At 38.5% G+C, this 18,930-nt stretch overlaps 1 protein-coding gene across 5 annotated transcripts in view; it reads left to right on the top strand.

Annotated features, from left to right (window-relative positions):
• SLC35D2 (solute carrier family 35 member D2) overlaps window positions 1-9,088 on the top strand; it is a 53,652-nt gene extending 44,564 nt beyond the window's left edge. For 4 of the 5 annotated variants that reach the window (XM_039880447.1, XM_039880450.1, XM_039880449.1 and 1 more), the window contains 3 exons: window positions 6,558-6,636; window positions 7,680-7,762; window positions 8,406-9,088. In XM_039880447.1, coding sequence (XP_039736381.1) covers window positions 6,558-6,636; window positions 7,680-7,762; window positions 8,406-8,508 — 265 coding nt within the window. In that variant the 3' untranslated portion in view covers window positions 8,509-9,088. The remainder of the gene's footprint in view (window positions 1-6,557; window positions 6,637-7,679; window positions 7,763-8,405) is intronic. The other variant, XM_039880448.1, reaches the window with a different exon arrangement.
• The last annotated feature ends 9,842 nt before the right edge of the window (window positions 9,089-18,930 follow it).

The raw sequence follows: 18,930 nt of genomic DNA on the forward strand, positions 1-18,930 counted from the left end.
ACCTTTCCCTGCCTAAGCCCATATTCACCTGTGAACATGAGCCAAGTTTCAAAGTCTTTTCTCCTGTTATTATAAACTTGAGGAGATACTGTTTTTGTTTTCTTTTTTCTTTTACTTTACCAATTAACCATTCAATGAGGAAATCAAGAAGTAAACCCTCTCATGTCAGCTGTCCTAATGAGCGATGTGGTGGGCAGCACCTGGATGTTAGCTGTTACTCTCTGGGGCTTGCCTATGAAAAGCTTGACCTCATCTGTATACAAATCCATTCATTTTTTTCTGTTTAATAATGTATATCTTAGAAGACAAATATTTTCTTGATAGGAGTTCTTAATATATTATTTTATCAGTAGTTGCTTTGCAGATGAAAATGTCCTAAAAGCATAGTAATTGTAATTAAGTCAGTAAAAATGCTGAAAGCATTATCATTTTGAGTAAGTGCGAGACACATAGAAAATGCTCAATAAGTATTGACTATTACCATTGTTGTTATCGTTAATATTTATATTTCTCGAAGTCAGTTTGGCTGTGCTCTTTCTACTCCAGACATACTTGGTTCTGCCTATCGCCATGGCTTCAACAGTTTTCTTCTATTATGTATACTTTAAAAATGTATGTTAAAAGCCAATGGAATGGTGAAAAAAGAGACTTTTATTTTTTTTTTTTTTTTTTGAGTTTTGGTGAAGGACTCAGCTTTAAGAAATGCTATTTGTAATCAGGAGTTCGTAAATAAAGTATATGATGGAGTGAAATTTTGTCAGGAAGGTAAACTGAATTGTGGGAGTTAAGATAATTTAATGCAGGCAAAGGTAAAATGTAGACAGGAATTTAAGTTGACCAGCTGGATTTAAAAATGCTAGCTCTGTAGGCCTTTTTAATCTTGCTGAGAAATGACAGGTTCTGGTTAATTCATACCAGCGGCTGGCACCAACCTCCAGGCCCCGGAGATGATTATCCTAAGCTGTTTCTGGCCCGGTAGCAGGCCCTCTAATCCCACTGAAGCAGTAATATAGTTCTTAATAAAAACATAAAAGTATCAAATTTCCCTACTCACAAGATAAAAAAAAAAAGTTCTATTCTTTGAACTTTCACCGATACTGCTGAGATGTAGCATACATGAGAAAACAGGATTCTGTGGATTGCTGGGCACAGGAACAGCCGAACTGTTAAAGACGCCAGATATTCCCGTAATTTCCTAGCAAACCAAGCCTTAGTATAAAATTGATGCTCTAGTAAGGTTGACCATATTTATCCCATGACTTTGGCATCCTTGCACACCACTGAGGCCTGGGGTTAGAGTGAGTTTTTACCAGAGATGGGCAAGATGAGAATTCTTAAAATTCTTTGAAACCTGAAATTATAAGAGTAATGTGCTGGGTACCGTGTGATTGGTGGAAAGAGTGTAAAAGTGGCCTTTTATTATTTGGATTTCTGTATATGTTTGTGCATGGAAAGGTAACCAAGAACAGGTTGTAAATGAGGTCATTTGAGTTCTGATTGTGACTGCCATGAGTGTGCTAGACATGCCTGGAGAAATCAGGTAAATTTTGTGTGTCATTTTCAGAAATAAGAAGAAACCTTTGAGCAGGGTTTCTGGTCCAGGGGCATCAACATGGGCACCTCTACCTGTTGGGCTCTATAAGCCAAAACTTGTAGCTGGCATCTGCTATCTGAACAAATGTGTATCACATGCATGTGCTATTAATTTTCAAGTGTATCAGATGATATATAATTTAAAATATGCAGAATGGCAAAAAGCAACTGAGTATTTGCAGTGCTTTTCAATATATTTGCATTTTATTAATCCACAGATGCTAAAATCAAAACTGTCATGTGAAGGTTGATATTTTTAGTATTAAAAGCAGTGTGGTTTTCTTTGTACTGAGTTAATAGAGAAACTTATTTTTCGCCAAAGGACTGCATAGGTACTTATTTGCATATAGAAATACATTGTGTTTTTAGGAAAAAAGTTTAATTCTACTTTGATCTTAGTGATTTTATGGTCACCCTCTTTGGGGATACCTAGTGGTTATACTAAGAAGTGCAGCCTTTCTATCTAGACTGTTACCTAGGTAACAAACAGATGTCTAGACTTTTTGTCTAGTCATCTGCTTGTTACCGAGGACTGCTGCTAATTCAGACTTCCCCAGGACTCCCATCTGGTGGGTGAGTATCCTAGTCGCCCACACTCATGGTAGATGGATATGTGATCTTAAATGCAAGGTATCTGTGAATTCTGAGTGCAGACTAAGGTGTTTTTTACTAAAACGTAGGATAAAATGTCACATGATTGGAACCCTAGACTAGGATTTTTAAGCAAAAATTAAAAACATCCATGATTGTCTTAGGTTTAGGGCTCTACTCCAGGTTAGGAAGCTTGCTGGAAGCTTTTTTATGTCCCTAAATTGGGTTAGTCCTCTCCCCTGAGCAATAATCACTATTATTGTAGTATACTCTGAGCTCCAACACGGTTGATGCTGTGGGTAATGTACCCAGGCCCAACAAAGCTGGCACTCAGTAATAGCACGCTGAGTTTTTAATCTTTTTATTTTATGCATGGTAGGATTATTTATAGTTCCTTGGGGCTCTAAATTAATGTCGAATTTATTAAAATTGTAAAAATTAAAAAAAGTTAAATTTTTGTAAGTCCCGATCTATAAATACTGTTGCTCTATTTATAAAGCTAGCAATTTTTGTATAAACATGAGAATGTTTACTTTCATTATTTGATTAATGGTTTGTTAACTCAAGTTTAACCGGTTAAAGTCTCCTAAACAATTTACTGTAAATTAGTCCCATTTACAATCTAGTGAATTTAAAAAATTTTAAACATTTTAAACTGCATTTACAAATGTGATTTACATGATTTTTCCCCCCAGTAATTCGAAGCCCTAATGAGGCCCTAGCAAAGCTAATGGGCCAGGTTGCTTTACACACTTAAGCAACTCTTTGAAATCTAATAACCAAACTTGGAAATGTGGTAAATTAGCTTCTTTTAAACATTCAAGTACTGTGTACTGCCTTACTCACATTTTCTTACTCCTTTCAGATGAAAATTGCAAGTCTAATACCAATTGCACATTCCAAATTAAAACCACAAAGACCGATATGTTGGGTTCTCTAGCTTATCAAATTGTTGTAATTACCTTAATAACAAAGACACATTATTCAGAAGACTACAAAATTTAAGATTGTAATTGAGTTTATTCCTCAACTTTAGGGTAAAGCTTGATGTATTTTATTTCTACTTTTTTTCTTTACCATTCACAGTAATAAACACACTCAGGCCAAAAGTGGTAACTATCTCGATTTACGATTCTGATTATGTCACTAACAATGTGAGATTTGAGCCTAGACCACAGACTGAGTGCTAAATTCTTGCAGGGTTTGTCTACCAAAGGCCAGGTGCACAGGCTGAGCCCTTTCTTGGAGTCTGGTTCCCTCTGCTCTGTCAGTAGGGCATCCAAGTTCTTGCCTTCTAACTAGGATCTAGCTTTAAAATCCAACACATCTTATGCTCTCTCTGTATTTTTCCAGTTTCATTCTCAACCAGTTTTGAGTATTATCTCTTTCAAAATTTAATCACCTGATTTAGGTGAATGGCATTTTGCTCCACACTTAGGCTGAAGCTGATTTTCTTCATTTCTCCTTTTTTTTTAATAATAACTTTTTTTCAGTTATAGTTGGCATACAATACTATACTTGTTTCAGGTGTACAACATAGTGATTAGACATCTATATAACTAACAAAGTGATCACCCCAGTAAATCTAGTGCCTCTCTGACACCATGTGTAGTGATTACAATATTATTGGCTATATTCCTTATGCTGTCCTTTCTATCTCTATGACTGTTTTGTAACTACCAATTCGTACTTCTTAATCCCCTCCCTCTTTTTCACCAACTCCCCCAACCTCCTCCCATCTGGTAACCCTCAAATTGTTCTCTGTATCTATGAGTTTGTTTCTGTTTGTTTATTTCTGTTTGTTTGTTTATTTTGTTCTTTAGATTCTACATATACGTGCAGTCATATGACATTTGTCTTCCTCTATTTGTCTTACTCCACTCAGCACAGTACCCTCTAAGTATTATCTGGGTATCACGATATATCTTTTTCCATCCCCTTATGTTTAGTCTGTGTGTGTCTTTTAATCTTAAGTGAGTCTCTTGTAGGCAGCATAAATAAGGGTCTGGTTTTCTTGTCCATTCAGCCACCCTCTTTTCATTGGAGCCCTTAATTCTTTTTCAGTTGAAGTACTTGTTGATAGATATGTAATTATTGCCATTTTTTATTTAGACTTTTGATACATATGTATTTTTTTTCTTCTAAAAGAAGTCCCTCCAACATTTCCTGTAATATTGGTTTGGTAGTGCTGATCTCCTTTAACTTTTTCTTGTCTGGGAATATCTTTATCTGTCCTTCGATGCTAGATGATAACTTTGCTGGGTAAAGTAATCGTGGTTGTAGGTCCTAGGTTTTCTTTAAATATTTTGTTTATAATTAAAACATTATAAGCCCTTCTGGCCTATAATGTTTCCATTGGAAATAGGCTGACAGTCTTATTGGTGTTTCTTTGTATGTAACTAACTAACTGCTTTTCTCTTGCTGCCTTTAAGATTCTCTCTTTGAATTTAATCTTTGGCATTTTAATTATGATATGTCTTGGTGTGGGCCTTTTTGGCTTCATCTTATTTGGGACTCCGTGCTTGTCCTGGGCTTGTCTGTCTATTTCCTTCACCAGGTTAGGGAAGTTTTCTGTCATTATTTCTTCAAATAGGTTTTCAGTTCCTTGCTCTCTCTCTTCTCCTTCTGGTACCCCTATGAAGTTATGCTTGATGTTGTCCCAGAGGCTTCTTAAACTGTCTTCATTCTTTTGGAATTTTTTTTGTTGCTGTTCTGATTGGGTATCCTTTGCTACCCCGCTTGTCTCCATTTTGGTGAATTATTTTTCTGAAACTTTGTTCTGTTCTTTCATATGGGACATGCTTCTTTGTCTCCCCATTTTGGCTGCCTCCTTGTGTCTGTTTCTATGTAATAGGTAGGGCTCCTAAGTCTCCAGATCTTAGTAGAGTGGCCTTATGTAGTAGATGTCCTGTGGGGCCCAGTGGCACAGTCTTCCCTGGTCACCTGAGCAAGGTGTTCAAGGTGTGTCCCTTGTGTGAGTTGAATGTGCCCTCCTGATGTAGTTGAGCCTTGGTTGCTGATTGCATTTCAGTGGGAGGGATTGACCCGTGGGCTGATTGGTTGTTAGGACTGGCTGGTGAGGGACTGACCCTATAGAGCAGGATTCACTTTAGCAGGGCCCAATACCTCAGTGCCACCCTGTGTGTCCTGAGCACCCCTTAAACAGTTGCCCTGGAGCTGGAGCTTAGAGCGAGCAAGGCCATTAGTGAGTAATGCTGGGCATGGGCCCTTTAAGAGGAAAGTCTCTACTTCCCATAGCCCTCTGTCTCACTCAGCTGCACCTCCGCTGGTTTTGCAGCCAGAGGTCATAGGAACTTCTCTTCCCAGCACTGGAATCCTGTGCTGGGGAGCCCAGTGTGCAGCCAGGACCCCTTGGGACCCCACACTCTGCAGCTGGGGTAGGGAACTCTGCAGCCAAGATAGCCTTCTTGATTCTTGATTGCCATTTGCAGTTGTGGGACCAGCTGTTTTGCATCTCCACCCCCTGCTACTATTTTGAGGTGACCTGTTATTTGAGGTGACCCAGTTGTAGGGCTTATTTTCAGACAGACCTCTGGTAATTCCATGTGCTGGTTGCCCTGTAGTTTTGTTATAATTTTGGTGTGGTTGCTAGAGGAGGCGTGTATAGCCTCTACGTTCTATGCCATCTTGAATCTTCTAATTTTCTTTACTTCTTGATCGAAGTCAATGTAGTGCTTTACCTTTGGATTTTATATTCTTTTCCTGGGTATGCATATTTTCTTGTCTGGTGCTTGGTTACAATTCTGTAGTCATTTTATTGACAAGTAAGTGTCAAAATGCTGATCAGCATTGAATGCCTATTGAATTGACTTTGATAACAGAGTTCAAGAGTATTAGCGACATAGGGAATCCATTCATTTCAGTCTCCTTTGTCCAAAGCCAGCAATTGCTCAGCTGATTTTCCTTTCTAGCACCAGGGATTCTCAGCATTGACTGTACGTTAGAATCATCAGTCGGGGCCCCACCTCAAACCAATTGAATGAGAACCTCTGCCAGACAGTGTGTGTTAAAAGTACACCAGGTGATTCTCATGCACAGAGAAGATTACGAACCAGTGTTGTAACATTGTTAAACAAAAGTTTTCTGATCATTTAAAAAATCTCATGGGAAAGGGACAGACAAAATGAAAAGGACACCTGAGGTAGAAAGTTAGGCGAATGAGCGACTGGACCATTTTCCTGTAAAAAGTCGGAGTTAGAAAGGAGGTTTGTTAACATATAGATTATAAAATCTTTATGTTTTTCTTTTTTATTTGTTCAAAGTGCTTATGTGTGGATCACTCTCTGAGTTTTCTTAAAAATTTGTTATCAGCACCATAAGGCATGCACTCAAGTGTTTGCTTCCTCACCCAGATTTCTGTTGATGTACTCCACGGTGCTGTGCAGCTATTACAACTCAGCCCTGACGACAGCGGTGATTGGAGCCATCAAGGTAAGCCAGTGAAGCCTTTGGATGCACAATCGAATTGTGGACTTGACTGCGAATCCAATCAGAGTTTATTTTTATTGTTATCCGTGGTAGTAAGAATGGAGGCTTGTGGCATTTTCAGCCGCACCTGGGTGATCCCTTTTTGCATCTCCCCATCTCCTAATCCATAAAACAGAGGGAAGACTAGCTAATTTAAAAAGGAGAGACAAATTATGACTTTTAAATTGGGGGTAGTGGGAGGGAATAGTCTGTGAACATGAAGTAAAAAAAGCTGAAATAAATTCCAAATTTCTGCACTCACCAAGATACCTTGTGATCTACAGTTTGGTTTTCTGAGAGAATCTGCCAACTGAGGAAGGGAATCCTTGTGAAGAACTGTTTTAATCTAAGTAAATGCTCGATTATAAAGCAATAAGCTCATGGATTGGTGTTAGGTATTTGTGTGTGCGCGCATGTGTGTGTGTGCGTGCGTGTGTGTGCATGCGCATTTAAATATACACAAGTGAATAGAAGGGTAGGGGTGTTATGAGTTCTCTTCTACAACTGCTTTTTCTATTTACGTGAACTCTTGGAATGAGTGAGAAAAACTACATGCTTCCACAGTAGGCTTATCTGTTGGTTGCCCTGAGGACTCCTAGAATACACTGGACAGAATACTGCTTAGATTTTTTAGATGTCTCTAATCTGTTGAAGTTTAGGATCAATATGATTAAAATTCACTACCCAAAGTTGGTAAAGAGTTGGGATCTGGAAAGCTGATTTTAGTCCAACTCTTACACCTTTTTCTTACGTGCGAATTGGAAGGGGGCATGAGTAATGCAGTTTTCTATGATTATCGTGTCATAGTTTACTTCATTTCTTACAAAGCCTTATGTAATAGTTTTTTTATTCATTCACTTCATTCATTCAACATCTTGTGAACACTTACTATGTACAAGACTATGCAAAGTAACTAAAATATTTAGTTTCAGATTTCACCATATACATGTATTTTCTCCCTAAATCCTTTACTTTTAAAATGACTAATCCTCTCTCTTTTTCTGTAGAATGTATCCATTGCCTACATTGGGATGTTAGTTGGTGGAGACTACATTTTCTCTGTGTTAAACTTTGTAGGGTTAAATATTTGGTAAGTGGGATTTTTAAATGAATTCATTTTAGCAAAGTATAAATTTTTAAAAGTCTGATTAAGTGAAAGAGCAGGTGTTTTGACATTACAGTTTCTAAGATAATTTTACTTAAATCATTCAGTTCATGCATTTTTATGACATACTCCCTTATGTAGATCATGGGGGTAAGAGTAATGAAAATTCAAGAGGCTAAGATCTGAACCTAATTCATCTGTCTTCCTCACAGGAAAGTCCCTTAAGTTATGTCTTCTTTTTGTGAAGGGGACCTCATTAAACTTGTGCTCCATCAAAGCACCGTACACTAAGGATGTTGAGAGGAGTGACGAAGATACTTTTAAAAAGCATTTTGGGGTCCCAGACATGGGGCAGTAATAACATATAGTTTATTCAGTAATAACCAAGCGTTTATTTTCTCTCCAAGTTTCTATTTTAGAGTTGCTCTACTCTTTTTTCTGCCCCTAAAGATTTGCAAAATAAGAGGGGTAGTACTCACAGAGTAATCCACAAACTTGAGGAGAAAACAGGGGACTCAATAATTCCCTTCACATTAGGCTGACTGCTTACAAAGATGGCTGCAACTGCTAGAGGTACCGCGTATGAGATTTCTTTATTTTCACTCTATTTTTTTTCCTCTCCTTTCAGTATGGCAGGGGGCTTGAGATACTCCTTTTTAACTCTAAGCAGCCAGTTAAAACCTAAACAACCCGTGGATGAAGAAAGCATCCCTTCAGATTTGAAGAGTTAGACTCTGGGGCAGAATTGCAGACTGACTTGCAGTCTGGGGGTCAGGGAGGATGTTCTCAGATGGAGGAATGCGAAGCTGGACTTTTGGGACGTAGACCGCCCCCTGATTAAAGCATGAACAGGAGTGTCTGCACCATGGAAAGAGAATCTACCTCACAAGCCACTGCACAATGAGCCATTATCGACCTTAGAAATGTGTCCAGGCAAAGCCTTACCAGCCGAAAGCAGCTTCTCAAAATTAGCCACTGGTCGAAGGATTGTTTCCAGAGGTCTCGCGTGGGCATTTGCTCCTCCACACGTCTGTGCTGTGTTCACTGGTACCGCGTGTGCTTCAGAAGAGGTACAAGGTCAGTGCTGTGATGGTGATGATTTTCTTATTAGCACCTTCGCCTTAATTTCAAAGATCCCAGCCAAAGCAAAGTGCCAGTGAGAACATATTTTTCCAGTTTAAACAGACATGACTTTATTTTCATAAAATTTGCCTATTAACTGCCAGTAGCTACTTATTAGCTTTGATTCGATCTTATATGTTGGTATCTTTTCTCAATCACCAAAGTAAAATAAAAAATACTTTATACACATGCCTCCTATTCTAATATTATTGTAGATAGGTGGAAAAGCAGTATGTCAGTTTTTCACTCTGCCTTGAAGGGTGATATTCCTTTTAAGGTTCATGTTGGGGAAAATTGCAGCATAAGTCTGTGGAACATACAAGACTCAGTATGCACTGTCAGCATTTAAGTAGGTCATCTTTCTCTTCTCTTCTCCTTCCAGGCTTGTTCAGGGGGCTATGAAATTCAGATCTTGTGGACTGTAGCCGAAGGTGTAGTTCCTCCTAGGCCTGCCTGACCTCCCAGACCCATGGTGTTGGGGAAGGAGCCCGAGTGGATGAGAGTTATTATTACTCTTTCCATCAGGGAGTGGGCTGTCCCCATCGGGATTGTGGTGCAGGGCAGGGCCCCAGTTTGGGAGACAGGAGCCCTTCCTTCTAGTCTTGTCATCACTGCTAACCCACCAAGACCTTCACAGGTCACCTTGTATTGTGGCTTCCATTATTTTAACCTGTAAAATTGAACTGGATCTTCAAATACCTGCAAGCTCTAACTTTCTAAGTTTATAGAAGCTGAGCCAGATGTGGGCAGGGCAGCAAATGAAGGAGTGATTGTGTTGTTTCAATTTATTTAATTAAAAAAAATTTATTGTAAAATACACATAAAATTTACCACCTTAAACATTTCTGAGTGTACAGTTCAGTAGTGTTAAATACATTCACACTGTTGTGTAACCAATCTCTAGAACTTTTCATCCTGCAAAACTGAAATTCTATATCCATTAAATAATAACTCTTCCCACAGCCCCTGGCAACCACCATGCTACTTTCTGTCTCTACAAATTTTGACTGTTCTGGATACTTCATATATGTGAAATCACACAGTGTTTGGCTTTATGTGGCTGGCTTATTTCATTTAGGATAATGTTCTCAAGGTTCACCCATGTTGTAGCATGTGTCAGAGTTTTCTCCGTTAAGGCCGAATAATACACCATCATATGGATATGCCACATTTTGTTTATCCATTCAGTGGACATCCTGCCCATGGACATTTGGGTTGCTTCCACTTCTTGGCTACTTGTGAATAATGCTATGAACATGGGCTTAAAATTATGTCTTTGAGACCCTGCTTTCAATTCCTTTTGAATATTAACATAAAACTGGTTTCCTCAATACACAAAACACTTCTGAATCCAAATGTATGGGATCCTTTTCTCATTAAGCGGTTCTCCAACTCTCTGGACACCAATTGGTTGTCCTACAATTTAATTCTGACATTACCCATAGTGGATCCCACAGATTAAGGGCTCAGTCCCCCAAGATTGCCCCCCATTTCAGATGCCAATCCCGAGTCTCAGGTTATGACTGGTGCTTCTGACCAACTAGCCATAAATCAGGGGTTTCCCCTTCCTCGGGTTCAGTGATTTGCTAGAATAGCTCACAGAAATCAGGGAAGTACTTCACTTTCTATTACCAGTTTATTATAAAGTTTATTATCAGTTTATTATTATTATTATTATTGTTGTTGTTGTTATTATTATTATAACTCAGGAAAAACCAAAGGGAAGAGATGCGTAGGACAAGCTGTGTGGGAAATAGTTTGGAGCTTGCATGCCCTCTAGCTGTGTCTGTGTCCCAGCCCATCAATGTGTTCACCGACCTGGAAGCTCTCCAGACCCCATCATTTAGGTTTCGTTACTCTTTTCCACAGTGACACGTGGACCATAGCCGCACCCTCTCACATTCCCGGCCAGTTTACATTCCTTGTACAACAGTGCACAAGGTTTCCAATTTTTCCACATTTTAACACATGTTATTTTCTGTTTTCTTTTGTAGTAGCCATCCTAATGGCTGCGAGGCGATATCTCATTATAGTTTTGATTTGCATTTCACTAATGACTAGTGATGTTGAACATCTTTTCATGTGCTTTTTGGCCATTAGTATGTCTTCTAGAGAAATGTCAATCAAGTCCTTTGCCTATTTTTCTATATGTGCTGCCAAAGCAAGCATTCTTTGCCTGTTTTTGAATTGAGTTGTTTGGTTTTGTTGTTGTTGTTGAGTTGTAGGAGTTCTTTATTGTTTCAGTTTATTTTTTTACTTTTAAAAGGTTTCTGGAGTGTGATCTTGGAGCTCCCAAGCTGTGTAACCACTGTCTCTTGCATTATCAACATCATTTCTGAAACCCAGAGACCAAAAATGCTATTTGAAAAGTGTAAACATTAACTCCTCATTTTTTCAGTGACAAAACAAAAACAAGCTGTTGCTTTCTTCCAAAAACTTTTTTTTTGATTTTTATTTTTAAAATTCTTGAAGATGCTTTTGTATTTTTCTAAAGTTTTAATATGATCAATCCCGTTTTCATGGCTAGGATGCTTGGGGTTGGGGATTCTTATTTAAATTTTTTTTTTTCTTTCGCAATCACCCCAGTACCTTTCTTCACCATTTCTTAAATGTGGAAAGATTTCGCCTGCTTCCATCTGTGGCCAGCAGAGGACACCCTAAGAGTGGCCCAACAGCTCTTGTAGCTGGGTTGAAACTTGTAATCTGCTGTACCTCTATAGAACCAGAGTCTCGATGTGTGAGCCTGATGGGAGCTCCAATCTAGTTTTTGAATTAAGGTTAGCTGAGGATGTTGGATGTGGAGAGGTGGTACAAAACGGATCAATGAGCTCCAAAGAGGATGAAGAAGAAATGTTGCCCAATGCCCCAGGTCTCCAGATTTCTTTTTTCTTACAAATAAAATCATAAAATGCACTCTGGATGGGAAAAGAAAATTAGTTTAATATCCTTGATATTTTGCTCACTTCTGGCTGTTGTACTACCAATAACAGTGAATCATTTGTTAACCTGGATTTTTTTTCCTGCTGTTTTAATATTTTTTCTCTGTATTAAATATATCTCAAGTTAAGGGGCACAGGAGTTTTGTGAAAGTTGTGTTTGTTTAAAGAATAAAACCTAGTTTAGAGACTAAGTTTATAGATATTATACAATAATATGTATTATATGTAACTATATGTTTTTCATTATCTATATTTTATTTATATTCATTTTCTGTGCCCTCAGGAAAATGACAGAGGTACACATGTCAATCATTTCTGAGTCCTTACTTACTTTTCTCCTTTTGCATGATTATTTCAACTTTTAACTCATTTCAACTCAAACTCTTGAGTCATTTTTGTGTTCCATGAATGGATACGTGTATTTGTGCTGCAACTTGCCAAGGGTCAGCAGCTTAGCTGACCAGTAGCTGCTACTCCCCGGTAGTTTTGGGAGAACCAAGGGCACCCAGCACCTCAAAATCTCCACGTTTCCTTTTGGTCAGCAGACACTGAAACACCTGGAAGAAGACAGCATGCCCTTTAGGGTGAACCCCGATGCAGTCCCCAAGCCTGGGGACTTCCAGGGTCAGGAAACACCATCTGTGCCTTGCAACTCTTACCTACACCCAGGTTGAAGTTTCCCACCATGAGCCTAAGAGCCTTTCTCCACACTGTGTGCTGCCTGGACCAGAGCCCCAGCATTACCTGGGGGCTTGTTAGAAATGCAGACTATCAGGGTACACACACTGAATGATAATCTACATTTTAACCCAGGTGATTTGAGAAGCGCTGCCCTAGGCTATTGGTCCAGATTTACTTTCAGTTCCAGGGGTTCTTAACTTGTATTCACAGAATTTAAGGGGCTGGTAAACTTGGGTGGGGAAACAAGGCATCTTAATTTTCTCTAACCAAAATTCAGCATTTCTTGTCATTTGAATGTAGGCAAAACCACAGTAGTACTAGCTGTACTTGTGACTTTGTTACCAACAGAAGTTGAGATATTTTCATATCACCTTACACTTTTTGCAGAAAAATCATTTATGCCCTGCTCAGTATTCTGGTAGTTATTAGAGCCTCTACTAGTTTTTGTTATTTAATATGTTCATAAAGAAGCATATTTTTAGTACATAATGTTCAGAAAATATTGATAACTTTTTTGTAATTAATTTCTATTATAATTTTTTGTATTTTATTTTATGCATTTAAAAATGATTCAGAGAAGGACGTGATAGCCATCCCTAGTCTGCCATCCTGGTCTATGGCACTGAAAAAAATAAGGACCCCTGCCTCAGAGGAAAGAGAACATTCCAGATTAATATTTTCTCAGAAATTGTTGCATTTTTGGCCTTAGTACCAGTGGAGGTTTGCTGCCTGAATGGGTGTAGATGAGCCCAGGGACATTTTTTGCATCTGCCACCTGGCGGGAGGGGGTCATCCTCCGGCCAGTAGTGGTCAGCTGTCTACAGCTAGAAGGCCAGAGGGGCAATGGGACAGGGCAACCAGGCTTCCCTGTTTATCCTCATTCAAAGATCAGAACAGAGATGTGGATCCTTAATGTCTCACAACAGAACTTTATTCTTCAAATTCTGTGACTACTTATCTGGAGTGTAATGTTAAAAGTCTGTGAAAAGGTGGATAGCAGCACGAGGAGCTCTGTGGGCCCACTCTCCAGTGAAACAAGCAAAACGAGAGAACAATAATAAAAAAGACAGCCATTTAGGGTTCCTCGAAATTGTCCTAACGTCGTGTAGCAAATGAAGAAACATTGATTCAAGAAAACCTAATATGACTTGGTAAGAATAGTGAGAGTAGGTGGCATCGGAACCTTGACCCATTCCCTCCCCCTGCCCTTCATCAGCTCAGCTTGGTGGAAGCTCCCTCCAAGGTGAGTGTGGCCAGGAAGATGGGCACATTCTCTCCTTGGCTCCCTATCAAGAGTATCTGACCAGGAGGGGTGGGCCACTAGCATTTCCCTTCTCCAAGTTGAAGAGGCTCAATTACTACTGAGTACAGCTGAAGGACAGGGCTACCTTCTACCAAGCCCCTTCCTATAGGACGGAAGCTCTACCCCAGGGGCAGTAGGCCAGGAATACCGGGTTCCCAATCACCCTTGCCCCAAGACTGTAGGGCAGAGGTTCCATGCCAGGGAGAGGCAAGCTAACGAGACCAGAGGCTACCAGCTCACCTAACACCCAGAGTAGCGGCTTAGAGAGTTTGCCCAGAAGAAGTAGTTTGTGCAGTAAAAGCTTTAACCTTATCCAAAAAGATGTCTAGCTTTGCCCTTGGCTGGGAGATAATCCTAAACCTTGGAATGCTATGCCTTATAGAAATGTCATTGTTTGGGCACTTTGGGTCATACTGCATAGTCTAACAATGTAATTTCAAATGAGGGCTGGCCACACCAGAGAGGTTAATAATGTGGTTTAAAGTGGCAGCTGTGGGTGATGCCTGGTGGAGCTGGAGTGTGAGGTCACCATATGGGCAATCAGTCATGCCTATATAATGGAGCTGTGATACAAAAACCTAGGATATAATAATAACTCTGAACACTGAAGCTTGGGTAAGCTTCATGCATCTTATCATACCTCCATGCTGGGGAAGCATGAGCTCTGTATCTATGGAGAGAGAACAGCAGAAGCTCCACATTTTGGTACCTTCCCAGACTCCACCTTGTGCTCTCTCTTTGCCCTTATGGCTTTGTGATGGAAAACTATTCTGAAAATTTGGCTTTTTAGAGATACTGAAAATTACTTGAGGGTGACTTCCTTTTTAAAGAAACTCCCCAGGGCTTGGGGATTTTCGTTTAAGACAATCCCTTTAGACTGAGTTGTTCATGCATTCTCATCTCAAATTTAGGGTACTGGCTTTAGGAGCTGGGGTGGATAGTGTTACCACGTGTGTTGTTTCGAATGGAATGGTCCAGTACTTGCATATTTTATCTAGGGACCCAACTGAAGCTGTCGCTGGTGTCTAGATGACTGGAGTTTCCCAGCTGCGATATTCTCCTTTTGTGGTGGTACTTTCTAGAATCAGATAGCCTAGGTTTACATCCTAGCCCTGCCAATTAAAAGATTTATTGAGGAATTATTTAAATGCCATAAAATTTACCAATTGTAAGTGTATGATTTAGTGATTTTTTGGTAAATTTATAAAGTTGTGGAACCATCACCACAATCCAGTTTTAGAACATTTCCATCACCCCCAAAATATCCCTCTCATTTATAGTCAGTCTTCATTCTTACACCCTAGGCACCCACTAATCTATTTTGTATACAATGCATTTCAACAAAGTTTTGCTAGGTTAATCTACCACCACTAAGTTATGAAAGAGAATGTCAGTTTCATTGAATCTTTGCAAATTCTGAGTAACAGCTTGAAGCTCTATTTACTAATTGATGCATATACAGTATTTTTTTCATTTAATTTGCATTTCTAATGTATGAGGTTAAATATTATTTCACACATTTGCATACTAGTTTTATGTCCTCTGTATTTAATTTTCTGCTCGTGTTTATTACCCCAAGATGTTCTTTGACCTTTGTCTTTGACATTGTGTCCTGAATCTGGGGCTCCTTTTGGGCCCATATCTAGGCTAGGCCTTACCGAATATAATGTGGCTTTTCAAAGTGCTACCAGCTGTTTTGAATTTCTACTGGTCTCCATTCTCTCCTACCCTCCACAAGTGATGATGGAGAAAGGTTACTCTGTGAACTTAGTTACTGAGCTCTATTCACTATTTCTTTATACAGTCCCAATCCTTTCTCCTACCACTGCTAAACATGGGCATGTTGCAATTAACTAAATTAATTCATCTCTCTAATCTGAGATCTTACACTTTTAGTTTATGAGCCAACTTTGTCCCACATATGAGTTCAATTTAGTTTATATAGTGTTAAAGTGTTTTTTGAGTTTGTGCTTTATATTCCAGTCTGTCATTTTAATAAAATTTTAAAATAAAAATTGAGAAATATTGCATTAAAAACTGGATTTCTAGCATCACTTAAAAGAAATCACCACTTGCTGACTGGGCCAGAATTTCCACAGGACAATAGCTGGAGCTGAGGTTGGGTGGATAGTTGCCATTTTGCCATGCTCTCCACCATTCTCTGTTGTGTTCCTGATGGTGTGGCTGAGTGTCAGTCTCTATTTATCAGTGTTCTTGTAGTGTTGTTTTTTTTAAAAAATAGAATTAAGAGGAAAGCAGGAAAATAAAAGCTAAACCGAGAGAGCCAATACTTCAAGAGTATCTGTTTGCAGAAATTAGAATTCTGCTAACTATTTACCTTTTTTGAGCGAATACAGTATAAGGTGCCTGGCCGACTTCATTAATTTATATTACTTGTCTGCCTTCACTTTAGGCGGTTGAGTTTTTGATCCCAGTTCCAGAAGCCCAGTTCTCAAACTGCTTGTCTCCATAATATGCAGAATTGCTAGATATGTATGGCAAGGACATTTTTTTTTTTTTTGTTAACAACTTATTGAATTTTAAGAATAATGTTTTTATAGGAAATGGATTGGTGGTTGCCAGGGGGGGTGGGTGAAATGGGTGAACGGTGTCAAAAAAGTGCAAACTTCCAGCTATAAAATAAATAAGTCATGGCGATGTGATGTAAGACTAATGTAAAAAAGGACATCAGTGGATCCATTTCGAAATGGAACACGAGCTGCTATTCCAGAGGAACTACCTTGCGTATCTTACTCCTTGAAACTTTAGACTGTTTTGATTGGGCCAAAGCAACATGGTCTTCAAAACAATTGTTTGTAAAGCCAGCAGGAAAGGAGACATCCTGACCACAAGGACTGATGATTATGGACCCTATACCTGAAGACAGACTCAGTAACCAACCAAATATAGACAAGAGTAGCTCAGCTTGTCAGCACCAATAGGAATTTTTTCTTCTTTTCATGTAAGTATTCTTTTCCTTTTCTCCTAAAAACCCCTTGCCCCTCACCCTGTATTCAGGACACAATTTGGGCTTCTGTGCTTCCAAAATTGCAGTTCTTTGATCCCAAACAAACACTTGTTGCCTCTCATTTTGGCTTTTTAATTTTAGGTTAACACTATAGTTAATAATACTGTATTGCATATTTGAAAGTTTCTAAGAGAGTAGATCTTAAAAGCCGTCATAAGAAAATATTTTTTAAATTCATAACTATGTATGGTGACAGATATTGACTACTTGTGTTGATCATTTCTCTGTGTATACAAATATCAAATCATTATGTTGTACACCTGAAACTAATGTTATATATCAGTTATACCTCAATAGAAAATAAAATAGTTAAACATTCAAAATTTGTTGATTTAAGTATACTTACGATGGTTTTCCAACTTATAGTTGTTTTTATAAAAAATAAATGTAATATTTTCAAAAGATTAAAAAGTGTATTCAAAAGTTTTATGTTGGAGTTAATGTTTATTGCTATAATAACGGTACTCATTTAGTTGCATTTTTTGAATGGGGAAGAAAACAACAGCTAACAGACTGGAAAAAATCGCATGTTTCCACATTGAAGAATTTAATTTCACATTGAAGAATTTAATTTTCAAATGTACTGAGGTACTCTTGTGAGTAGGAAAATACAAATTTATTTAAAAGATTTTCTGAATTCATACTCAGATCTCGTTATATAATTTTTTAATATATTACATAAATTGAACACATTTTTTGGTGGTGAAAAGTAAAGGTGAGAATCTTGGTTTAAAACCAAACGCGCAAGTGAATGGCTACTTCCAATTTCTGTTAACATGGAAGGTAAAATTATCCATCCTCCCCCCCTAAAAAAAATAACTACAGGATAAAATTTGTTTGAAATTGAGGTATAATTTACATGTAGTAGATTATACAACCTTAAGTGTACTGTGCAATGAGTTTTGATAAAGACATAATCCCATGAACACACATACTTATCAAAATATAGAAAATCTCGTCAATCTGGAAAAGTTCCTTATGACCCTTACCAGTCAATCCTTGCACCTCAACCAAGAAACTAGTGTTCTGATTTATGTTACTGAAGATTAGGTTTGCCTGTACTTGAATTTATTTAAACGGCATCATATAGTATGTACCTGTGGTAGGTCACTTCTGAAATGGATCTCACTGGTCTCTGCCCCTTTATATTCACATCCTGTGTTATTTTCTCCTTTTGAATGTGGGCTGGACCTAGAATGTGGGCTTGCATTTCATGCATGGAATATACCAAAAATGATAGGCTGTTCCTTCCAAGATTCAGTTTCAAAAGAGTGTGGCTTCTGTCTTTATCTCTGACTCTTCTCACTTGCCCAATCTGGTGAAGCAAGCAGCCATTCGTGAGCTGCTTTACGAAGATGTCTGTGTGGCAAGGAGCAGCTGCGTGTGGGAGACAATCCTGGCAGCAAACACATGAGCGAGTTTGGAATGCATCTCTCTGCAGCTGAGCCTTGAGAAGATATTTATGATTTTTAGTTACAAAAGTAATACATGTTCATTGTGGAAATTTTAAAATTATAAGATAGCACAAAGATGTAAGTTAAAAAAATAAAACAAATTCTCAATATAAAAGCATCATTAACATATTGGTGCATATCCTTATGAGCTTTTTTCTACTAACCACCACATCTAAAAGAACAATTGGGACCACATTGTTTAGTCACCTGCATTTTTATTGGTGTTATTTCATTAATCTTCACAATAGTCCTACAAAGTAAGAAGTATTTATTAATCCCATTTTATAAGAATAACTTGAGGGACAGAAAGTTTATCTTGTCCAAGTCACATGACAGAGTCAAATGCACATCTAGAATGTCTTTCTTTGGAGCCTGTGCTCACCTTCCTCCCAGCTGCCTCCAGATGATGAGCTGGGCCATGGAGATGATGGGGCATGAAAAAGGAAAGAAAACACTGACAGGACTTAATTGTTTTTAATGTTGATTTTGGTGACTGCTTCTATCTAAGGCATAATGTAAAGGGAGAAATTTAAAAATGATACCGATTTCATATTTCTGCTTTATATAATATGTGTACCTTCAACTAGGCAAAAAGTATTGCCTCAATTCAGACTTGCCTCTAACTC

Source organism: Pteropus medius, unplaced genomic scaffold (genome assembly GCF_902729225.1).
Source record: "Pteropus medius unplaced genomic scaffold, Ma_sr-lr_union100, whole genome shotgun sequence".
Taxonomy (NCBI): domain Eukaryota; kingdom Metazoa; phylum Chordata; class Mammalia; order Chiroptera; family Pteropodidae; genus Pteropus; species Pteropus medius.